The sequence below is a fragment of the Rhineura floridana genome, chromosome 15 (assembly GCF_030035675.1).
Source record: "Rhineura floridana isolate rRhiFlo1 chromosome 15, rRhiFlo1.hap2, whole genome shotgun sequence".
In the NCBI taxonomy this organism is placed as follows: Eukaryota; Metazoa; Chordata; class Lepidosauria; order Squamata; family Rhineuridae; genus Rhineura; species Rhineura floridana.
The window spans coordinates 29,113,022-29,132,345 of NC_084494.1; the positions used below are offsets into that span (position 1 = coordinate 29,113,022).

The 19,324-nt window shown below is 42.7% G+C and overlaps 2 protein-coding genes across 9 annotated transcripts in view; one reads left to right on the plus strand and one right to left on the minus strand.

Moving 5' to 3' along the window:
• Nucleotides 1-19,324, plus strand: part of LOC133370416 (interferon-inducible GTPase 5-like) — a 21,951-nt gene continuing 2,627 nt past the window's right edge. Inside the window, exons 1-5 of one of the 7 annotated variants that reach the window (XM_061596704.1) lie at nucleotides 25-65; nucleotides 392-501; nucleotides 1,871-2,780; nucleotides 11,627-11,690; nucleotides 15,133-15,210. The gene's annotated coding sequence lies outside the window, so the exon portion shown is untranslated. Of the gene's footprint in view, nucleotides 66-391; nucleotides 502-1,870; nucleotides 2,781-10,804; nucleotides 10,829-11,626; nucleotides 11,691-12,057; nucleotides 12,139-15,132; nucleotides 15,211-19,324 lie in introns of those variants that run through there. The other 6 variants (XM_061596706.1, XM_061596707.1, XM_061596705.1 and 3 more) reach the window with 6 other exon arrangements.
• On the minus strand, nucleotides 322-6,502 carry LOC133370415 (interferon-inducible GTPase 5-like). Of its 2 annotated transcripts, none has more exons than XM_061596703.1 (2): nucleotides 6,280-6,474; nucleotides 322-3,025 (listed from the first exon to the last, which is right to left on the minus strand). In XM_061596703.1, the coding sequence occupies exon 2, from the start codon at nucleotides 3,018-3,020 to the stop codon at nucleotides 1,848-1,850; it is 1,173 nt and encodes a 390-aa protein (XP_061452687.1). In that variant the 5' UTR covers nucleotides 3,021-3,025; nucleotides 6,280-6,474; the 3' UTR covers nucleotides 322-1,847. The 2 variants fall into 2 exon arrangements, with proteins under 2 accessions (XP_061452687.1, XP_061452686.1); XM_061596702.1 differs by having other exon boundaries at nucleotides 323-3,030; nucleotides 6,280-6,502.

Consider the following 19,324-nt stretch of genomic DNA (forward strand, 5'->3'; position numbering starts at 1 on the left):
GTTTCCCACCTGGTTATATGTTAGCCTGTTCAGCAATAAACAGCCTCTCATTCTGGACCTTCAAAGTGAGTAATCTCCTTTATGTTATCTAAGAATTTAACAATAAGGTTAATCTATAGCCACATGAAAACAGCAAAGCTCACATGGCTGGGGAACAACGAGGTTGTGAGGAAGATGTTGCCAGGGCAGAGCAAGGTGCCTGTCTTCATCATTTCTGACTTTTTTGGGAGGTGCTGCCACTGATGGTGGTACAAATGCAGTGGGATGAGCATTATTTTGTTGAACTTCTCACTCCCATCCCACCCACCCCAGTTCCACCTGACATGTTGAGGATTAAAAGCAGACGCTTTTGGCATGCTTTATTTTTAGAAGCATTTCTCTTTCTCTTTAGCTGTACCTTCTTTTTCCATATTGGGAGATATGGAAAACTTATAAATGGGAGAGTTTCTCAAGGAGGGGATGGACTCCCTCTTCTTCATCATCTTCATCTTCTTCAACCAGGTCTGGGCTGTGAACAATAAGATATGTCTGCTGCTCTTAGCTTTGCTTGCTTCCCAATGCGCTGTTAGCTGCTCAGCTTTGAAGTGATGCAACTACTCAGGAATGTTTGCTAGATAGTCTAACCAAACTATTGCCTAGCCCTGGGGAAGAGATTCAGTTTGTAAGCAGCCAAGCTACATGTGTGGGTGACTAGGGAGGGAATGATCTGTCAGTTTCCGTTCTCTCTCTTTTTCATTGTTTTAATCTTAAATTCAGTTCTCCATATTTCTGGAGCAATTTGTGATTTTTTTTTCAATTCTCGAGAAAATTCTTCAGCATTTTAGTTTAAATTTCTCCTAATAAATACATTTTTGTATGCAATTTTGACTAATGTTAGGTCCAAACCCAACATGCAAGCCGTCACTGTCTACTCAGCTCACATCCACCCGGGAAGATGCGGAGTTGAGAGCAATAACCCACTGCCAGAGATCAGGAAATAAGTTGCCAAAATTACCTTTGCAAAGGGGTCCCAAAACCTGCCAGCAAGTTGCCTTTCAGAAGTGGGAACCCCGTTTATTGAAATACAGTAGATTTTATAGATTCCCCAGTGGTTACAAAAATGGGGAGCAGACGTCATAAACTACAAGAAAAATAACTGTAGACAAAGTGACTTTTAGATATGTAAAGAGGGGTGCTTAAAGTAACAAAGCTAGGAACATCTTGCTTCTTTTGCAGACATTCACTTGCATAGTTTGTGCAACCTTGAGATAAGCGCTAGGAGCCAAAAGAACAAAGTACAGATAGGAAAAGGGGAGTATTGAAACAAGAGAGGCCCTTCAGTGGGGGATACATTCAGGTTACATTTCTGCATTTACAAACAGATACGTGTAGAAATCTATAGACATGTTAAAAGAAACATTAGCTTTCTTTGTGCTCAGGGTCAGCAATATGATACAATCTATAGGGTATTGATATAACCGTGGGGAAAATAAAGTGCCAAACTCCTGGGTTAAACTTTCTGGATTAACAAGGTTGCTGGAAGCAATCAACACAAAAATGAGTGATAAACTCCCCTTTGATTCCGCTAGAATTGCCAAAGTGGCTTATATGTCATTTGAAAGATTACATAAAATGAGGTTGACCATCAACCTCAGTATCTGCCCCCCATGTTTGGAATACAGACAGCCCTTTTGTCTGACTCCATCTCTTTCTACAGTACGATCTAGAAACATGCTAGCCTTTTAAAAATAGCTCATATTTTCATGATATTGAATTCCATTCCCAGTCACCAAAATCCATGCTTAGAGCGCACAAATGCAGAACTACACAATCTATAAAGCCTCATGTAGAGTTTCTGGTGTCTGCAACTAAACAGGCTCCTTCTCTGCAGCTTTCAGAGCTTTGGTCAGAACCCTTTGAGTGTCATCAGCAACATCCGATACACATTTCTGCAGCATGAAGTAGGTAGAAGGCAGTGAAATTGCTCCGGACAGTAGGCAGCCAAAGATGGGGAAACTCCATCCGTAGGAATATTCTGCTATCATCACTGTGGCACCCACTAAGTCTGGAAGCCTCCATAAAATTACTGGTTTTAGCACAAGGGACTTCATCACTGCTTTCAGGACTGCCTCTGACTTCCCAACAAGCTGAGCAAGAGCTGCAAGGGATCGATCATCCAAGCCAAAGTCCAGGAAGCACTGAGTGCGGAAGTTCACAAACAGGAACATGGCAGCCATGAATGAGAGGCCTGGAACTGGGATGGCAGCAATTAAGCCAGAGCAAATGGCTGTGAGCCAAATCTTCCTCTTCCTGGCTTCTTTTTTTTTCTCTAAGGTGGGCATGCAGATGCTAGGCAGGCTGAGCAGAAAGGCTTGCCTCTTCAGCCTCAAGAGATCAGCCTTCAGTGTTTCCTGCAGGAGGGGGAAATCAAAGCACCTGGGTTCCATATTGGATACTATGAAGACTTGTGGGTCCCTCACCCATTCTTTTATCAAGCATTCTCTGCAGTCTTCTTTGATGCGCAAAAGGATCTTCTCCTCATTGTAGGCAGAAGGCCGTTGCCTCTTGGTGGCCATCAGGTCAAGGTCTGCTTTGGCACGCACAAAGTAAAACCTCTTTTCCATTTCTTGGATCTCATGGACCAGGTCAGCGTGAGTGGAACGGAAACGCTGGGAGCCGACTATGATGAAGAAATCAAAGCAATTTAAGTCTACCTTCTTAGCAAAAGTGTTTTCCCCGAAAGATGAGGATCCTTTTCCTGGGAGGTCACATAGGATGACTTGTGGAAGTGTCGGATATGGGTAAGTCTTGACCTCTACCGTCATGGTATGTATGCCAGTTTCAGCAGCACGCGGGTCATCTGCATCAAGGCCCAGCATGGCGTTGATGAAGGAGGATTTCCCGGAGCCCAGCTCTCCTACTACTGCAATGCGGAGGGGAGTGTTGGCAAATGCCTCCAGTGGTTTTGCTAGGACATTAGACACAGCATCTACCAGACTCCCATCATAAACATATCCTTTAAATTCTTCAATATCCATCATTCTTGCTGTACTGCGAAGGAAGGGAAGTTTGTGTTCATTATTTATTTTTTAAATTTATATCCCACCCTTCCTTCCAGAAGGAGCCCAGGGCAGCAAACAAAACACTAAACGCACTCTAAAGCATCTTAAAAACAGACTTTAAAATATATTAAAACAAAACATCTTTAAAAACATATTAAAACAAAACATCTTTAAAAACATATTTTTTAAAAACTTAAAAAACATCTTAAAAGCAATTCCAACACAGATGCAGACTGGGATAAGATCTCTACTTAAAAGGCATGTTGAAAGACGAAGGTCTTAAGCAGTTGTCAAAAAGATAGCACAGATGGTGCCTCTCTAATATTTAAGGGGAGGGAATTCCAAAGGGTAAGTACCACAACACTAATGGTCCACTTCCTATGTTGTGAGGAATGGACCTCCTGATAAGATATCTGCAGGAGGCCCTCACCCGCAGAGTGCAGTGATCGACTGGGAATATAAGGGGTAAGTCGATCTTTCAGGTATCCTGGTCCCAAGCTGTATAGGGGCTTTGTACACCAAAACTAAAACCTTGAACTTGGCTGATAACTAATGGATAGCTAGTGCAATTCTTTCAGCAGCAGGGTGACATGTTTGCGATACCCTGCCCCAGGAAGCAGTTGTGCCGCTGCATTTTGCACAAGCGGCAGCTTCCGGACCAACCTCAAGGGCAGCCCCACATAGAGTGCATTATAGTAATCCAGCCCGAAGGTTACCAGTGCATGGACAACAGTGGTCAGGCTATCCTGGTCCAGAAATGAAGCTAATAAAAGGCACTCCTAGCTGCTGTGGTTACCTGAGCCTCTAGTAACAAGGATGGATCCAGGAGCACCCCCAGACGATAAACCTGCTCTTTCAGAGGCAGTACGACCCCATCCAAAGCAGCAACTAATCAATTATTTGATCTCGGGAACCACCCGCCTGCAGTGCCTCCACCTTGCTAGGATTCAGACTCAGTTTATTGGCCCTCATCCAGCCCACCACTGAGTCCAGGCAGTGAGTCCAGGGTTTGCATGGCCTCTCCTGATTCAGATGTTACAGAGAAATAGAGCTGGGTATCATCAGCCAGAGCCAATTACCTAGAGAGGTAGTGGGCTCTCCGACAGCCATCTGTTGGGAATGCTTTGATTTGGATTCCTGCATTGAGCAAGGGGTTGGACTTGATGGCCCTATAGGCCCCTTCCAACTCTACTATTTGATGATTCTATGATCAGCATACTGCTGACACCTCACCCCAAATCTCCTGATGACTGCTCCCAAGGGCTTCATATAGATGTTAAACAGCATGTGGGACAACATGGTACCCTGCAGCACCCTACAGCCCAACTGCCAGGGGCCGAAAGACAATCCCCCAGTGCTATTCTCTGAAAATGACCCTGGAGGTAAGATTGGAACCACTGTAAAACAGTGTCTCTGATACCCATCTCACCAAGTTGGTTCAGAAGGATACCACGGTCAATGGTATCAAAAGCCGCTGAGAGATCAAGTAAGAGTAACAGGGTCACACTCCCCTTGTCCTTCTCTCATCAGGGCGACAAGGCCGATTCAGTCCCATAACCAGGCCTGAACCCAGATTGGAATGGGCCAAGATGAATTTCAGCACCAGTCTCGTTGTTATCTAATCATTATTTCCTCCCTCTCCCCCATAACTTTGATGCTTGTAACTTATGGTCTCATTTATGCAACTTGTGCACTAGTTTCTGTGCATTATTACACCACTTGCCACGGAACAGACCCTTATGTATAGTAATATAAAATACAGTTTCCATCATTGTCAAACTCTGTGGATAGATACAAGTTTTGGAGCAGCCTCTCTTGTAGGGATGCCTCAGGAACTTGATATTTTATTTCATTTCATTTATGTATTGCTTCCTATAAAACACCTGGAAGTGATTTTACCATAAAAAAAGACAATAAAAACATCAACTGTAAAACAAATACAATGCAGCTTGTGTCCATCCAGGATACCTAAAGCTTAAGGACTGCCTGAGTCTTTCAATCCCAGCTCAGTCACTGAGATTATCTGGAGAAGGGCTGTTAGTTTCCCCCTGTGTTCCAGAATCCTGACTGCCCTCAACTGGAAGTTGGGCATTTAGGGTTGTTAGTCCCATGCTGTGGAGCCCTCTTCCAGCAGATATTCGGCAGCCAGACTTGCTGATAACACTCAGATGTCTCCTGAAGACATTTATTATTATTATTATTATTATTATTATTATTATTATTATTATTAAAGTTGATAGTCAGTGGTTTAAAGTTTTTAAGATGAGCCAGGTATTTTTAGAATTATTCTGGATTAATTTTATGGTATTTTATACTTTTTGTAAATTTTGTTGTAAACCACCCCGACATTTTATATGAGGGGTGGTCTATAAAGATTTTTATAAAATAAAATGGAAAACCAAACCAAAACAATTTCAGATATATGTGTATACCCCCACACCCAATTTCACATTGCTTCCCTGAGCTCCTCCTGGAAGAAAGGGCAGGTGATAAATAAAAACAATTAAAACAATTTCTAACACAGCACTGGTATATTCTGGGATAAAAAAAATGCATAGGGAATCTCTATACACATTGCAGTGCGTGTACAATGGTCAGGGGTAGGGACAGGGGAGAAATTTGATTCAGTTCACATTTAAAGGCAGAGCTACCTGATCTGCATTTTCTGAAACACTACACAGCCATACTCCAACATTTGCAATAGCCAAATCATGTGTACAAACATACATGAAAAATGACATGGACTGTCTTCAAGTCGATCCTGATGTATGGCGACCCTATGAATAGGGTTTTCACGTTAAGTGGTCTTCAGATGGGGTTTACCATTGCCTTCCTCTGAGGCTGAGAGGCAGTGACTGGCCCAAGGTCACCCAGTGAGCTTCATGGCTGTGTGGGGATTCGAAACGTGGTCTCCCATGTTGTAGACCAGCACTCTAACCACTACACCACACTGGCTCTCACAAAAATACATACAATAGGGTAAAGTGTCCATATAAGTGCATATATTAGTGAAACTGACATGCAAAATGAATATGTTAGAAGAAATTCACACTATACTGAAGAATGTTCCTGAGGGCTCCTCCCCCCAACCAAAATTGACAGATCCACTAGTCAGGTGTGGGTCTAGAGGAGATACTTTGCAGTTGCTTCCATTGCATTTGGTCTCCTTTGTCCCAAAGAAGGTCAGGAAAAAACTGACATTACAGACTCCTCCCGGCACAAAATCACAATTCTTTACCTGCCGCCAGTTGGATGATTGCAGTGAAGCTCAAACATTCACTCCTCTCTTCTGAGGTGTTGCTTCCTGCAATTTTACCCTCTTCTCCTTCCAACCCTCTCCCTTTGTCTGCCAGTTTTCTGCCCTCTCCCTCCTGGTTGTCACTGTATAAAAAAAGAATGGAAAGTGAAAATACAAGCTCTCCGAGGCTGAAAGATGATTCTTACAAAGAGGCTGAGCTAAGGTTGCTACAAGTAGCTGCGGCTGAATCATCGCTCCCCTCTAGGGGGAGCTCCCAGCAGTCTGATTGACTGAGGAAGGGGGAGATAACAGAACCAAGACCACATTTCACACCATACATTTATACCATCATTATTCCACTTTAAACAGTCATGGCTTCCCCCTCAAAGAATCCTGGGAAGTGTAGTGTGTGAAGGGTGCCGAGGGTTGTTAGGAGACCCCTATTCCCCAATAAAGCTACAATTCCTGGAGTTCTCTGGGAAGAGGGACTGACTGGTAAACCATGGGTGTCTCCTAACAATGCTCTGCACCCTTATCAAACTACACTTTCCAGGATTCTTTGGGGGGAAGCCATGATTGTTTAAAGTGGATTAAATTTCTTTAAGGGGAAAGGCCTGGCAGTCTATGCCACTTGTGCCCCTGGGCACCTTCCTCACAATTGAGCCTAATTGCCCATAGAAGTGCTCATGCCCATTGTGTCAGGTTAAGCTGCATGCCGGTGCCAGATTGAGCAGCTGCCCACACAGCCAGAAGGCACCTGCTCAGCTGTTCCAACCACAAGGGCTGAGTACAGGCATCTCCCCTTCCCTGGGGGAGCTCCTCCTGTCTGTTGACTGGACAGGAGTATATGATCCGTTTCTGGGGGTTCCCATTTGCTGATTCCTCCTTGCCCCTTGACTGTGATGGAAGAGCTGAGTTTCACCACCACCACCTAATGAGTTCATAGCTTAATTACTACAAGACAACTAGAGGCTACCCTAGAGAAGGCAAAAAATGCCTATAACTACCCCAGCCAATCTCGATATCATGGAAAACTCTTCTTGCTCTGCCCCCCTGCAAAAAAGAACAGCCTCTGACCAATTACTCCTGGCCAGGGCCCTAACTTGGCCTGCAAGACTGTTTTCCTTATACTGCAACCATGTACCCAACACCTGACATTATATGTGGGCATGGTGTGGGGCAGGTAACGATGGGGCTGAAAAGGACCTAATGGGAGCCCTTCTGATTTTTCCTTGTCAGTCAGGATTCATGTTCAGTGCCCTTTACATTTCGTGCCAAATACAAGCCCTGGTGATATTGGTTTACCACGGGAGTGCCTGATCAGTGCTCCTGGGTGCAGACATACCTGCTGAAAGTGAGGGTTACATCAAGTGATAGACAGTTTTCACTGCCTTTCCTAAATTTTCTCTGAATGGCATTTGGTGTATTTAGTGCAGTTGGCTGCTGAGATGAATCTGTCATTGAGCTATGATCCACCATCATTCCAAAGTATTGTATTCAACTAAGTTCTACTCAGAGCAATCCCATGGAAATGAATGAACCCGCGGCTGCATTCAGATAGTCCTTTACCTTGTTTTTCTGATGTTTCTTTACCTGTTAGTTTTCATATTTTATATAATCTTTCAAACTACATTAAAGCCACTTTGGCAAATCTAGTGGAATCAAGGGGGAGTTTAGCATTCACCTTTGTGTTGATTGCTTCCGGAAAAAGTATGTTTGCAACCTTAACCAGAAAGTTTAACCCAGGAGTTTGACATTTTATTTTTCACGCAGTTTTCTTGAGATCATGCCACCGCTGCTCATGTAACAAAATTTGGGGAGGTATTCCGGCATACAGAAGTGTGCATGCACATAAAGGGTGGAGGGGGTGACATGTCTGATGACGTCCACTGTTGTTGTGTCACACTGCACCCACAGGTGTAAATTAAATTTAGCGCCACCTGGCAGTATATTGATAAAAAAACCCACAGTTCCATAATGCAACAGGTACTAATGACCTAGAATTAGGAGTGAGCAGTGAAGTGGCCAAGTTTGCTGACAACACTAAATTGTTCAGGGTTGTTAAAACAAAAAGGGATTGCGAAGAGCTCCAAAAAGACCTCTCCAAACTGAGTGAATGGGCGGAAAAATGGCAAATGCAATTCAATATAAACAAGTGTAAAATTATGCATATTGGAGCAAAAAATCTTAATTTCACATATACGCTCATGGGGTCTGAACTGGCGGTGACCGACCAGGAGAGAGACCTCGGGGTTGTAGTGGACAGCACGATGAAAATGTCGACCCAGTGTGCGGCAGCTGTGAAAAAGGCAAATTCCATGCTAGCAATAATTGGGAAAGGTATTGAAAATAAAACAGCCGATATCATAATGCCGTTGTATAAATCTATGGTGCGGCCGCATTTGGAATACTGTGTACAGTTCTGGTCGCCTCATCTCAAAAAGGATATTCTAGAGTTGGAAAAGGTTCAGAAGAGGGCAACCAGAATGATCAAGGGGATGGAGCGACTCCCGTACGAGGAAAGGTTGCAGCATTTGGGGCTTTTTAGTTTAGAGAAAAGGCGGGTCAGAGGAGACATGATAGAAGTGTATAAAATTATGCATGGCATTGAGAAAGTGGATAGAGAAAAGTTCTTCTCCCTCTCTCATAATACTAGAACTCGTGGACATTCAAAGAAGCTGAATGTTGGAAGATTCAGGACAGACAAAAGGAAGTACTTCTTTACTCAGCGCATAGTTAAACTATGGAATTTGCTCCCACAAGATGCAGTAATGGCCACCAGCTTGGATGGCTTTAAAAGAAGATTAGACAAATTCATGGAGGACAGGGCTATCAATGGCTACTAGCCATGACGGCTGTGCTCTGCCACCCTAGTCAGAGGCAGCATGCTTCTGAAAACCAGTTGCCGGAAGCCTCAGGAGGGGAGAGTGTGCTTGCACTCGGGTCCTGCTTGCGGGCTTCCCCCAGGCACCTGGTTGGCCACTGTGAGAACAGGATGCTGGACTAGATGGGCCACTGGCCTGATCCAGCAGGCTCTTCTTATGTTCTTATGTTCTTACTACAGTGTGAAAGGAACATTACAAATCGGGACAGAAGCAGGACAAATAACACAATAAACCCCACGTCTGAATGCAGCCTTAGTCATGTCCATTAGCATAAATCGGTCTACTCTGAGTGGAGCTAATCTATACAGGCGGGCCCCGCTTATATGGCAGGTTCCGTTCCGGACTGCCACCGTAAAGCGGAAATCGCTGTAAAGCGGAACCCATTGAGTATAATGGGGCGCATTGCGCAAAAATGACGCAAAAATGACGCAAAAATGCTGCAAAATGCTGCAAAAGCACAAAATCAGCTTTAAAACGGGGAATTTCCCCTAATTGAAAGCCGCCACATCAGCGGAACACTGGAAAATGGAACGTCAGAAAGCGGGGCCCTACTGTACTACTGAGCTATCATTGAATACCACCCAAGGTCTCTGTCCTGGATAGTTGTAGCCAATTCAGACCTCATCAGTATATATATGCCCCAGTGTGCTAATGTCTGCACTTCAGGATGCTGTTAACAGCACAAGCAGGATGAACAGGAAAGGGCAGACGTTTCTGATCCAGAAGTTTAGAAATGTCCAAACATGGCATCCCATTGGCTCTAATCTATTGCTGGAGTTTCTTCTTGTAAATCAGCTGTCTGACCAGCAGACACATTGGCACAAACAGGGTTCAGTTTCTTAATCATAATCACAACACAGATAACTTTACTTGCAACTCCTCTGCCAAGATTCCTCAGAGCTGGCAGGCATCAGCATCAGCACCCAGAGTTGGAAATAACTTGTCTTGCAACTCCTCTTCCAAGATTCCTCAGAGCTAGCAGGCATCAGCACCAGCATCAGCATCCAGAGTTGGAATTAATTTGCCGCCCTCTCATTTTTCTCAAAATTCTCCCCTGCAGTGGAGACTGACAGGGTTAGGGCAAGTGGGATAGTGCCCCACCAACCTCATTTTGCCCTCACCTAGGCCCTGCCTGCCTGCCTGCCTTCTTACTTACAACCAGTACAGAGGGCGGCAGCACTGCCTGCCAGCTCCCTCTAACTTGTTTATTTATTTGATTTGATTTATATCAAGCCCTTTCTCCCAGTAGGAGCCCAGGGCGGCAAACAAAAGCAATAAAAACACTTTAAAACATCATAAAAACAGACTTTAAAATATATTAAAAAATATCTTTAATTTTTTTTTAAAAAAAAAGCTTTAAAACATTTTTAAAAAGAAAGCTTAAAAATATATTAAAACATCTTAAAAAGCAATTCCAACACAGATGCAGACTGGGATAACGTCTCTACTTAAAAGGCTTGTTGAAAGAGGAAGGTCTTCAAAAGGCGCCAAAAAGATAACAGAGATGGCGCCTGTCTAATATTTCAGGGGGGGGCATTCCAAAGGGTCAGTGCCACAAAACTAAAGGTCCTTTTCCTATGTTGTGTAGAATGGACCTCCTGATAAGATGGTATCTGCAGGAGGCCCTCACTGCAGAGCGCAGTGATCAATTGGATATATAAGGGGTAAGATGGTCTTTCAGGTATCCTTGTCCCAAGCTGTATAGGGCTTTGTACACCAAACCCAGAACCTTGAACTTAGCCCAGTCTCCTTAGTCTCAGTGTTGCCTTTGTAGAACTCAGCAGGAAGGAGGATGGGGGTGAAGCTAGAATGAGTTGGCTCTGCCCATCATTGGCTTGGGCTCTGCCTACTGTTTGGGTTACTTGTATTCCGTCCCATCACAACACCTTTCCTTTTGGAAATGGACTGCCTTCGATCCCAATTTATGGCTACCGTATGAATAGGATTTTCATGGTAAGCGGTATTCAGAGGGGGTTTACCATTGCCTCCCTCTGAGGCTAGTCCTCCCCAGCTGGCTAGGGCCTGCTCAGCTTGCCACAACTGCACAAGCCAGCCTCTTCCTTGTCCGCAACTGCCGGTTGGGGGGCAACTGGGCTCCTTGGGACTATGCAGCTTGCCCACGGCTGCACAGGTGGCAGGGCACGTAACCCCTGAGCCACTCACTATGGGGGTGATCTTTAGCTGGCCCTTGACACCCAGGAGATCCGAGCAGGGATTTGAACTCACAGACTCTGGACTCCCAGCCAGGCTCTCCTCCCCACTGTGCTATACCAGCTGTTCACCGTTACTTTTAGAAGAGTACAAAAAACCCCAAAAGAAATTCAAACTTGTAACTTAGCTTAACAACCACACTAAAACAATATGAGCTCAAGTGTAGTAATGGGCCATGATGGAGTTAATCACTGTCTCTGGTTATTATGGGTTGGAAGAAAGGCTCACCCTTTATCTTGTGTTACTTCCAGATTCCCAGGTGGTTATATGTTAGCCTGTTCAGCAATAAACAGCCTCTCATTCTGGACCTTCAAAGTGAGTAATCTCCTTTATATTATCTAAGAACTTAACAATAAGGTTAATCTATAGCCACATGAAAACAGTAAAGCTCACATGGCTGGGGAACAACAAGATTGTGAGCAAGTTGTTGCCAGGGCAGAGCAAGGTGCCTGTCTTCATCATCTCTGACTTTTTTGGGAGGTGTTGCCGCTGCTGGTGGTACAAATGCAGTGGGATGAGTGTTATTTTGTTGAACTTCTCACTCTCATCCCACCCCCCAAGTTCCACCTGACATGTTGAGGATTAAAAGCAGACGCTTTTAGCATGCTTTATTTGTAGAAGCATTTCTCTTTCTCTTTCACTAATGGAAATAGCTGTGCCTTCTTTTTCCATATTGGGAGATATGGAAAACTTATAAATGGGAGAGTTTCTCAAGGAGGGGATGGACTCCCTCTTCTTCATCATCTTAATCTTCTTCAACCAGGTCTGGGCTGTGAACAATAAGATATGTCTGCTGCTCTTAGCTTTGCTTGCTTCCCGATGCGCTGTTAGCTGCTCAACTTTGAAGTGATGCAACTACTCAGGAATGTTTGCTAGATAGTCTAACCAAACTATTGCCTAGCCCTGGGGAAGAGATTCAGTTTGTAAGCAGCCAAGCTACATGTGTGGGTGACTAGGGAGGGGATGATCTGTCAGTTTCCGTTCTCTCTCTTTTTCATTGTTTTAATCTTAAATTCAGTTCTCCACATTTCTGGAGCAATTTGTGATTTTTTTTTCAATTCTCGAGAAAATTCTTCAGCATTTTAGTTTAAATTTCTCCTAATAAATACCTTTTTGTATGCAGTTTATCCTAATGTATATATTTTTACATGCAGTTTATCCTAATGTATTTTCTATATTATTTTCACAAATCTGATAATTTTGTGCACATTTTCCCCTAATATATGCATTTTTGTGATCATTGCTTGTTTGAAGAACTGCATGGCAGAATTTGGATAATTGTGAATTTTGAAGGATGGCTGTGTTTCAGTTCCCATATTGTTTTTGGAAAGTCAAATTGGATAGATTCAGCTTGAAATGTGAACTGAAGTGAATCTCTCCCCTATCCCTAGTGGTGGTGAGGGCAGCCTCAGGCCAGGTCAGCCAGGCCACATCCAAACCGCTGCAAAATGGCAGGGGAGGTTTGTGATTTGAAGGGGAGAAAAACATGCTTGGCGAGATGGGGGTAGGAACATATTACAGGCTTAAAATGCAGCAAAGCTGTTCTTTGTCACTGCATTTCTATTGGATTTTGCAAATCCCGTGTCTCCAGCTGCCTGCTGTCTGTACCTGGTTTCCCCACTCCTTCCCCCCAACTAGGGTTGCCAGGCTCAGGGCCTGAGAATGATTCTGTATCTTTAAGAGAAGAGAAAATTCAGCCAAGTGCAGGTTTTCTTGCAACACTGTAATGGGAAAAACCACAAGGTGAAATTCTCCCTCTCCGCTGCACAACTTTTAAAGATACAGAAGACCTCTTGGAGGCTGGGCCTGGCAACCAAGAGGTCTTCTGTATCTTTAAAAGCTGTGCAGCGGGGAAGGGAGAATTTCACCTTGTGGTTTTTCCCATTGCCGTGTTGCAAGAAAACCTGCACTTGGCTGAATTTTCTCTTCTCTTAAAGATACAGAATCATTCTCAGGCCCTGAGCCTGGCAACCCTACCCCCAACTCCTATTGGAGGAGCTTTCATCCCCCTGGAAATCACCCTGTTGTTGTTTCTCCTGGTGTTGGCACTTTAAATAATCAAAGTAAGTGAGACCCTCCTTTCTTGTTACAGAGATTGATGGGTAAGTGATGAGCACAGATTTCTCTCCCCTCTGCCGCTTGTTTTAAAATGAACAAGACTTGCAACTCATTGGAACTAATGCACTTACCAGGGAGTAAGCTCCACTGAATTCAATGTGGCACGACTGCAGTGGGCAGGCAGCAGATGGGAAATGGGGTGCTCCTCTGTGATACACACACACACATACACATACACATTGGCGTCAGACATGTAGGACCAGCCCCAGGAAACGTTTCCACTGAATATACCTGGGGTTCACTACTCGAACAGTTGTAAAGTCAGAGTGAACCTAGTTTTGTTTATAGTGCCTCAAAGTGCTGAAACTAGTGGGTAATTGTGGCTAGCGTCTTGTGTACCCGGTTTCAAAGAACAGGGGTGATTGCATTTTAAGCCAGCAATGTGTCCCTATCCAGGGTGCTTAGAAGCTTTTTGTCACTCAGCACTCTTCTTCTGTTGGGATTGGGAACCTGAGGCCCCCAGACATCATTGGATTCCAAAGCCCCATTAGTCCCAACAAGCATGGCCAATAGCAAGAGATGATGGGAGTTGGACTCCACACAACATCTGGAGGGCCACAGGTTCCCAACTCCTGCTGTACTGAAACCCCCTGTGTCCCCAGCCCCTTGCCATCCTGGTAACCACACATGAGGAACCTGATGCAGGGGGAAAGTGCTTGGGGTATTCTGTGAAGGGGAAATGGTGGGCAGGGGAAGCACTAGGCACAGCTTCTAGCTATCCTATCTCTGCTGAAAACTCTGCCTCCCCCCCACCATGCAGCTGTTTTTAGGGTTAGGTGAAAAATTCAATTCAATTCACATTTAAAATCAAATCTATCAAATTGGCACTTTCTGAAACATAATGAGAACAGAAACTCAGCCATCCTTTGAAATTCAAATTTATCTGAATTTTACAATGCAGTTCTCCGACCAAAGAGTTTTTGCAAATATGCATATATTAGGGGAAAGCATGCATAAGAATGAATATGTTTGTGAAAATAACATACAAAAATGCATGATATTAGGATAAATGCGTACTTTAGGCAAAACTGCCAACAAAAAAAATGTGTTTATTAGGAGAAATTTGCACTAAAATGCTGAAGAACTGAGAATTTTTTTAAAATGTGGAGGACTGAATTTAAGCGAAGAGAACCAAAATTGGCAGATCCTTCTGTCCCTAATTGTTTTGTAGGTGAGCCTAGTTCACAGATTGGGTCTGACACAAAGGACGTTTTAAAGCTGGTTGGTGGAAGGCAGTCAGGAGTAAATTAACTTTTCACCTAGTGCCGGCAAGAGTCTAACGGAAAGGGTGGGCAAACATAAGTGGACATCTTGTTTTGGCATATCTCCCATTCCCACATAGCCCAGGGGGCAATCGGGGTGCCGTGACAAGAGGAAATTAGGCTGCTCAATCCATCCCTTGAATGGGTGGGCTCTGCTCCACTTGCTGTTCTCTTCCTGAAGCCCTCCCTCTTGGCTCCTCCAAAGCAAGAGAGTAATCATGGGGTAATGGGGTGAAAATGTGTCTGAGCAGCATGGAGCTATGATGGTACTGCCTTCCTTTTGGTGGTGGTGGGCAGGGGGACATATTGTTCAACTGTGGGAGGGGCTGACTAGTATCCAGGGCAGAGTCCCAGATGTTTGGTCTCTCTCTTTTCAGCCCCTGCAGTCTTAAAGAAATTCCTGCCGGCTTATCTGCTGAGCCCTCAGATCTGGTGCTGCTGTTATTTAATGTCAGGTCAGTTTGTAATAAGAATATTGCAGCTATACTCAACTATGATTTGACTGTGGATGAAGGGGCTGATCTGGCATGCATTACTGATACTTGGGTGGGTGAGCTGGGTGGAACCCAATGCTATTTCATTATATAGCCAGCATGGATTTTTCATGTGCCACATATGTTAAATTGAAAATACTCCCCATGCCATTCTGCTGCTTTCCATAATCTCATTTCAAAACAAAATCTTACAAAACCTATAGTCTTGAACTCAGAAACGCTTGCTAAACAACCCTCTGTTTCGTGGTGAGACATACAACACTCAGAGGGAATCCAGAGTTTAAAGTCAGGAAACAGGTGTAAAAATATCCAGACCCCTATTGGACTTTTTTCTGTCAAAGGTCTCATAATTTGTTAAGATTAATTAAAAATCACCCATGTTCACAGAGTACCTGTAATCTTACCTTACAATCTGACCTTGCCCCATATTTTTTTTTTTTCAATAATTTTTATTCAAATTTTCATAAAACATACAAGACGAAATCATAAAACATTCAAAGACAAAAAACAAAATCAAAAATAGTTAAACAAAAAAAAAATAAATAAAAATAAAAATAAAAATAAAAAATAAAGAGTAAAATATTGACTTCCCATTTGTCAAAGATCAGATCAGTTATAAGTCTATAATATATAACAATCCTGTCTCTTAAGTCATATTATAAAATCACTTTCCTCCAATAGTTATCTTACTTAATCATCAAATCTCATAAACATTACTTTATTCTTTCCACAAAAAGTCAAAGAGAGGTTTCAATTCTTTAAGAAATATATCTATCAATTTTTTTTTTCCAGATAAGCATATCAATTAATCCATCTCATTACTAATTATGATAATCTTATTGTCATAACCATAGTCAAAATAAACATTTCAATTAATCCATCACATCAGAATCTGTTAGGTTCAGTAATTTCAGTAGCCATTGTTCTATTATCCCTATTAGTTCCATTTTCCATCTTCCATCTTCAGTAGTCTTGTTAAGTCCAGTAATTTCAGTATCCAATCTTCCATTATCAGTATTCCATAATAATCTTGCTGTCAAAGCCATAGTCATATAGTAAGAGTCTGATGGGAATTACCTCTATCCCAAATATTTTCTTGCCATCCATTCTGAATAGGTTGCTGAAATACTGCTGTAAAATCATATCTCTGTTCTTTTTTTCAAAATACACTGGGTCATCTCTTGAAAGTTTTTCCATTGTTACATGGCTGCAGCTAATTCCATAAATTTTCTCTATATTGGGCTCCATCACATCATTCCAGTCCAGAAGATTATCCATGCCATTGATAACTTTATCTCTAGAATCTTCATTAATTTCTTCAGAGATAACATTGAGTTCCAAACAATAGATTTTATTTCTAAAGTCCATAGACTCCAAATCTTTTTCCTGTTCCACGTTTGTTCCAATCTCCGGGGTCTCCTCTCTCACAGGGACCCCTGTTCCAGTCTCCAGGGTCTCCTCTCTCACAGGGACCCCTGTTCCAGTCTCCAGGGTCTCCTCTCTCACAAGGACCCCTATGTCTTTAATCTCCTGTGTCTCCAAACAATAGATTTTATTTCTAAAGTCCATAGACTCCAAATCTTTTTCCTGTTCCACGTTTGTTCCAATCTCCGGGGTCTCCTCTCTCACAGGGACCCCTTCCAGGGTCACCTCTCTCACAGGGACCCCTATATCTTTAATCTCCTGCGTCATTTTACTCAATTCAATTTTCAGCTCCTTACAACCCTGTCGCAGGTTTTGTTTCGTTATCTCAATCTCATCCATTATTTTCTGAAACATAGTTATTTCCAGATTCTCAGCCACTTTCTTAATTGCCATTTTAAAAGAAAAATATAGGAAAACCACTTCTTATTTCAGCAACAATTGGGTTAATACTCCAAACTTGGTGACATCACAGTATAAACAGAGCAGACAGCCTTATCTCTCCATAGTTAAGTAAACAAAATGCAGTTCCCAGGATCGAAACAATTAATGGCAGTCGTCAAGAAACAGATTCGTCAAAATAAAATAGACCAAAAAGAGAGTAGTCTCAGACAGTATAATATTCTTCAAAATAAAAATCTGGAATAGAAATCCCTCTTCTGTGTATATCTTTAGAATGCAAATCCAGGACAGCTTTTTGCAACAAAAACAGAGATAAGCTATTAATTAGTGCGTAGCAGAGAGAAGTTATGGCTCCCCAGTGAGATGTCAAAAACCGATCAATCTGGCAAATCTCTTTTAAACAGCAACAATTTAAGTCAAGTAAAAGAAAAATATAGAAAGAAGGGTGCTTGCCTGTTAGTGCGTTCTCTCTTAGAAGATAAGATGAACGTTCGCTTTAACAGATAGAGCTTGCTGTTGAAAATCCGTCCCACCTTCGTCGGCTGGACCTCGTCCCATAAATTAATGAGATCTGGTCGTCCCAACAAAAATAGGCTTTGAGGTTAATCTCTTCGTTTCTCCCTACCCGGGAGAAGTTTAATCAGTCAAAAAAAAAAGAAAAAACTGACTGATATATCTGAATAAGCTTCTTTTGAGGCAGGAGCCCGTCTCAAAAGCAGGCACAGGCTAAGTCACCCTTCCCGGAAGTCGACCTTGCCCCATATTTTGACCTCCATCTTCTGCGGTTTAAAAGTTTTTTTTTAAAAAAATGCATGGCTAATTCTTTATTTAATTTAAGAAAATTAACATTGGAATCTATAACAGCGCAGGCATGCTCAGTAAGAACCAATTGTCAATGTTCTAAAAGCCAGACTAACAGCTGTTTGGCTTGACTAATCAGGGTCAGCTTTGGTTTAAATTTGGGTGGGAGACTATAGGTGTCTGCTGTAGAATAAAAAGGTGGGGAAGAACCCCCAAATAATACTGTTAACCATGTTTTCCTTTTGGAAAGGAAAGGAAAATGGCTTTGCCTCTGCCCAGTGCCCCCCCTCCCAAACTCCTCTTCCCCCTCCCCTTCCCATTCTGCCCCTCCACCCCCTCCTGCCCCTTTCCAGGTCAGTTTCATCTCTCCTAAGCATGATTTCAGGGGAGTATATCTCACTGAACTCAATAAGCATGCAAATGATCAATCCATTCTCATTGCACAGGATCCCATTTATTACTTCCTGGTTTAAAAAGGACAGAAATTCACTAATAGGCAAAAACCCCACAAACAACCTTATGGTTTAAGAACATACCTATAGCCAACAGAGATTTCTATCAAAAGCAGGGAAATCGGGCATCTACAGCAATGCACTAGGGGAGAAGGAGACCTGATCTCCTCTCTGAGATATTGTACTGCCCTACAAATTTGTAAAAAATGCAAACACAATTCTGATTGGTCTTTCACAGTTCAATCCACTTCCTGTGTAGCTTGGAAAATTTGGTAATACGTGCCTCTGAGCATACAGTGTTTGCATTTTTACACATTTGTAGGGCAGTACAATATCCTGGCCATTAATATCAAGTGAGCGCCTCCACTATATTACTTTCAGTGCCTGCTAAAAACTTACTGTTTCAGCAAGCCTATCCAAGCACATAATTTTAACATTTGGGGTTTTTGGGTGGTAGTCAATGTTAGTCCTACTCAGAGTAGACCTACTAAAATTACTAGAGAAGGCTAACTTCAGTTTATTAATTTTAGTGGGTCTACTCTGAGTAGGACTTAGTTGAATACAACCTTAAGATGTGATTTTACTAAGTGTGTTTTAAAATGGTTGATTTTATTTATAGTTTGATAAATTTCAGTTTGTTTTATCTGTATCTTGAATGAATTTTAGGTTTTTCTTTCTAAACCACTTAGAGGCTTTGTGTTGACTAAGTGGTATATAAATTTAATTAAATAAATCAGTAAAACAGATAAGGGTCTTGCTGAATGGTGCTACACTCTGCCCCAAAAGATACTACATGTGGCTACTATGATCTGTGGTCTGGCCTTGAAAAAGAACACATCAGTCCATGATAAGATGTTGGTTGCATGAGAAATTGTCCAGAGGGATACCCAATCATGCACTTCATTAATACATTTCCACCCTCGTAATGACAAAAACTTACTGATGTGGATCTAGTCTTCCACTGATGCAGATGCACCCTAAGAGAATTGATTTTGCCA

Coding starts and splice junctions, on each gene's coding strand:
- LOC133370415 (XM_061596702.1), bottom strand. CDS start 6,317: ATGTTTGAGCTTCACTGCAATCATCCAACTGGCGGCAG. Junction 3,031..6,279: donor AATCATCCAACTGGCGGCAG/GTAAAGAATTGT, acceptor CTTCCTTCGCAG/TACAGCAAGAATGATGGATA.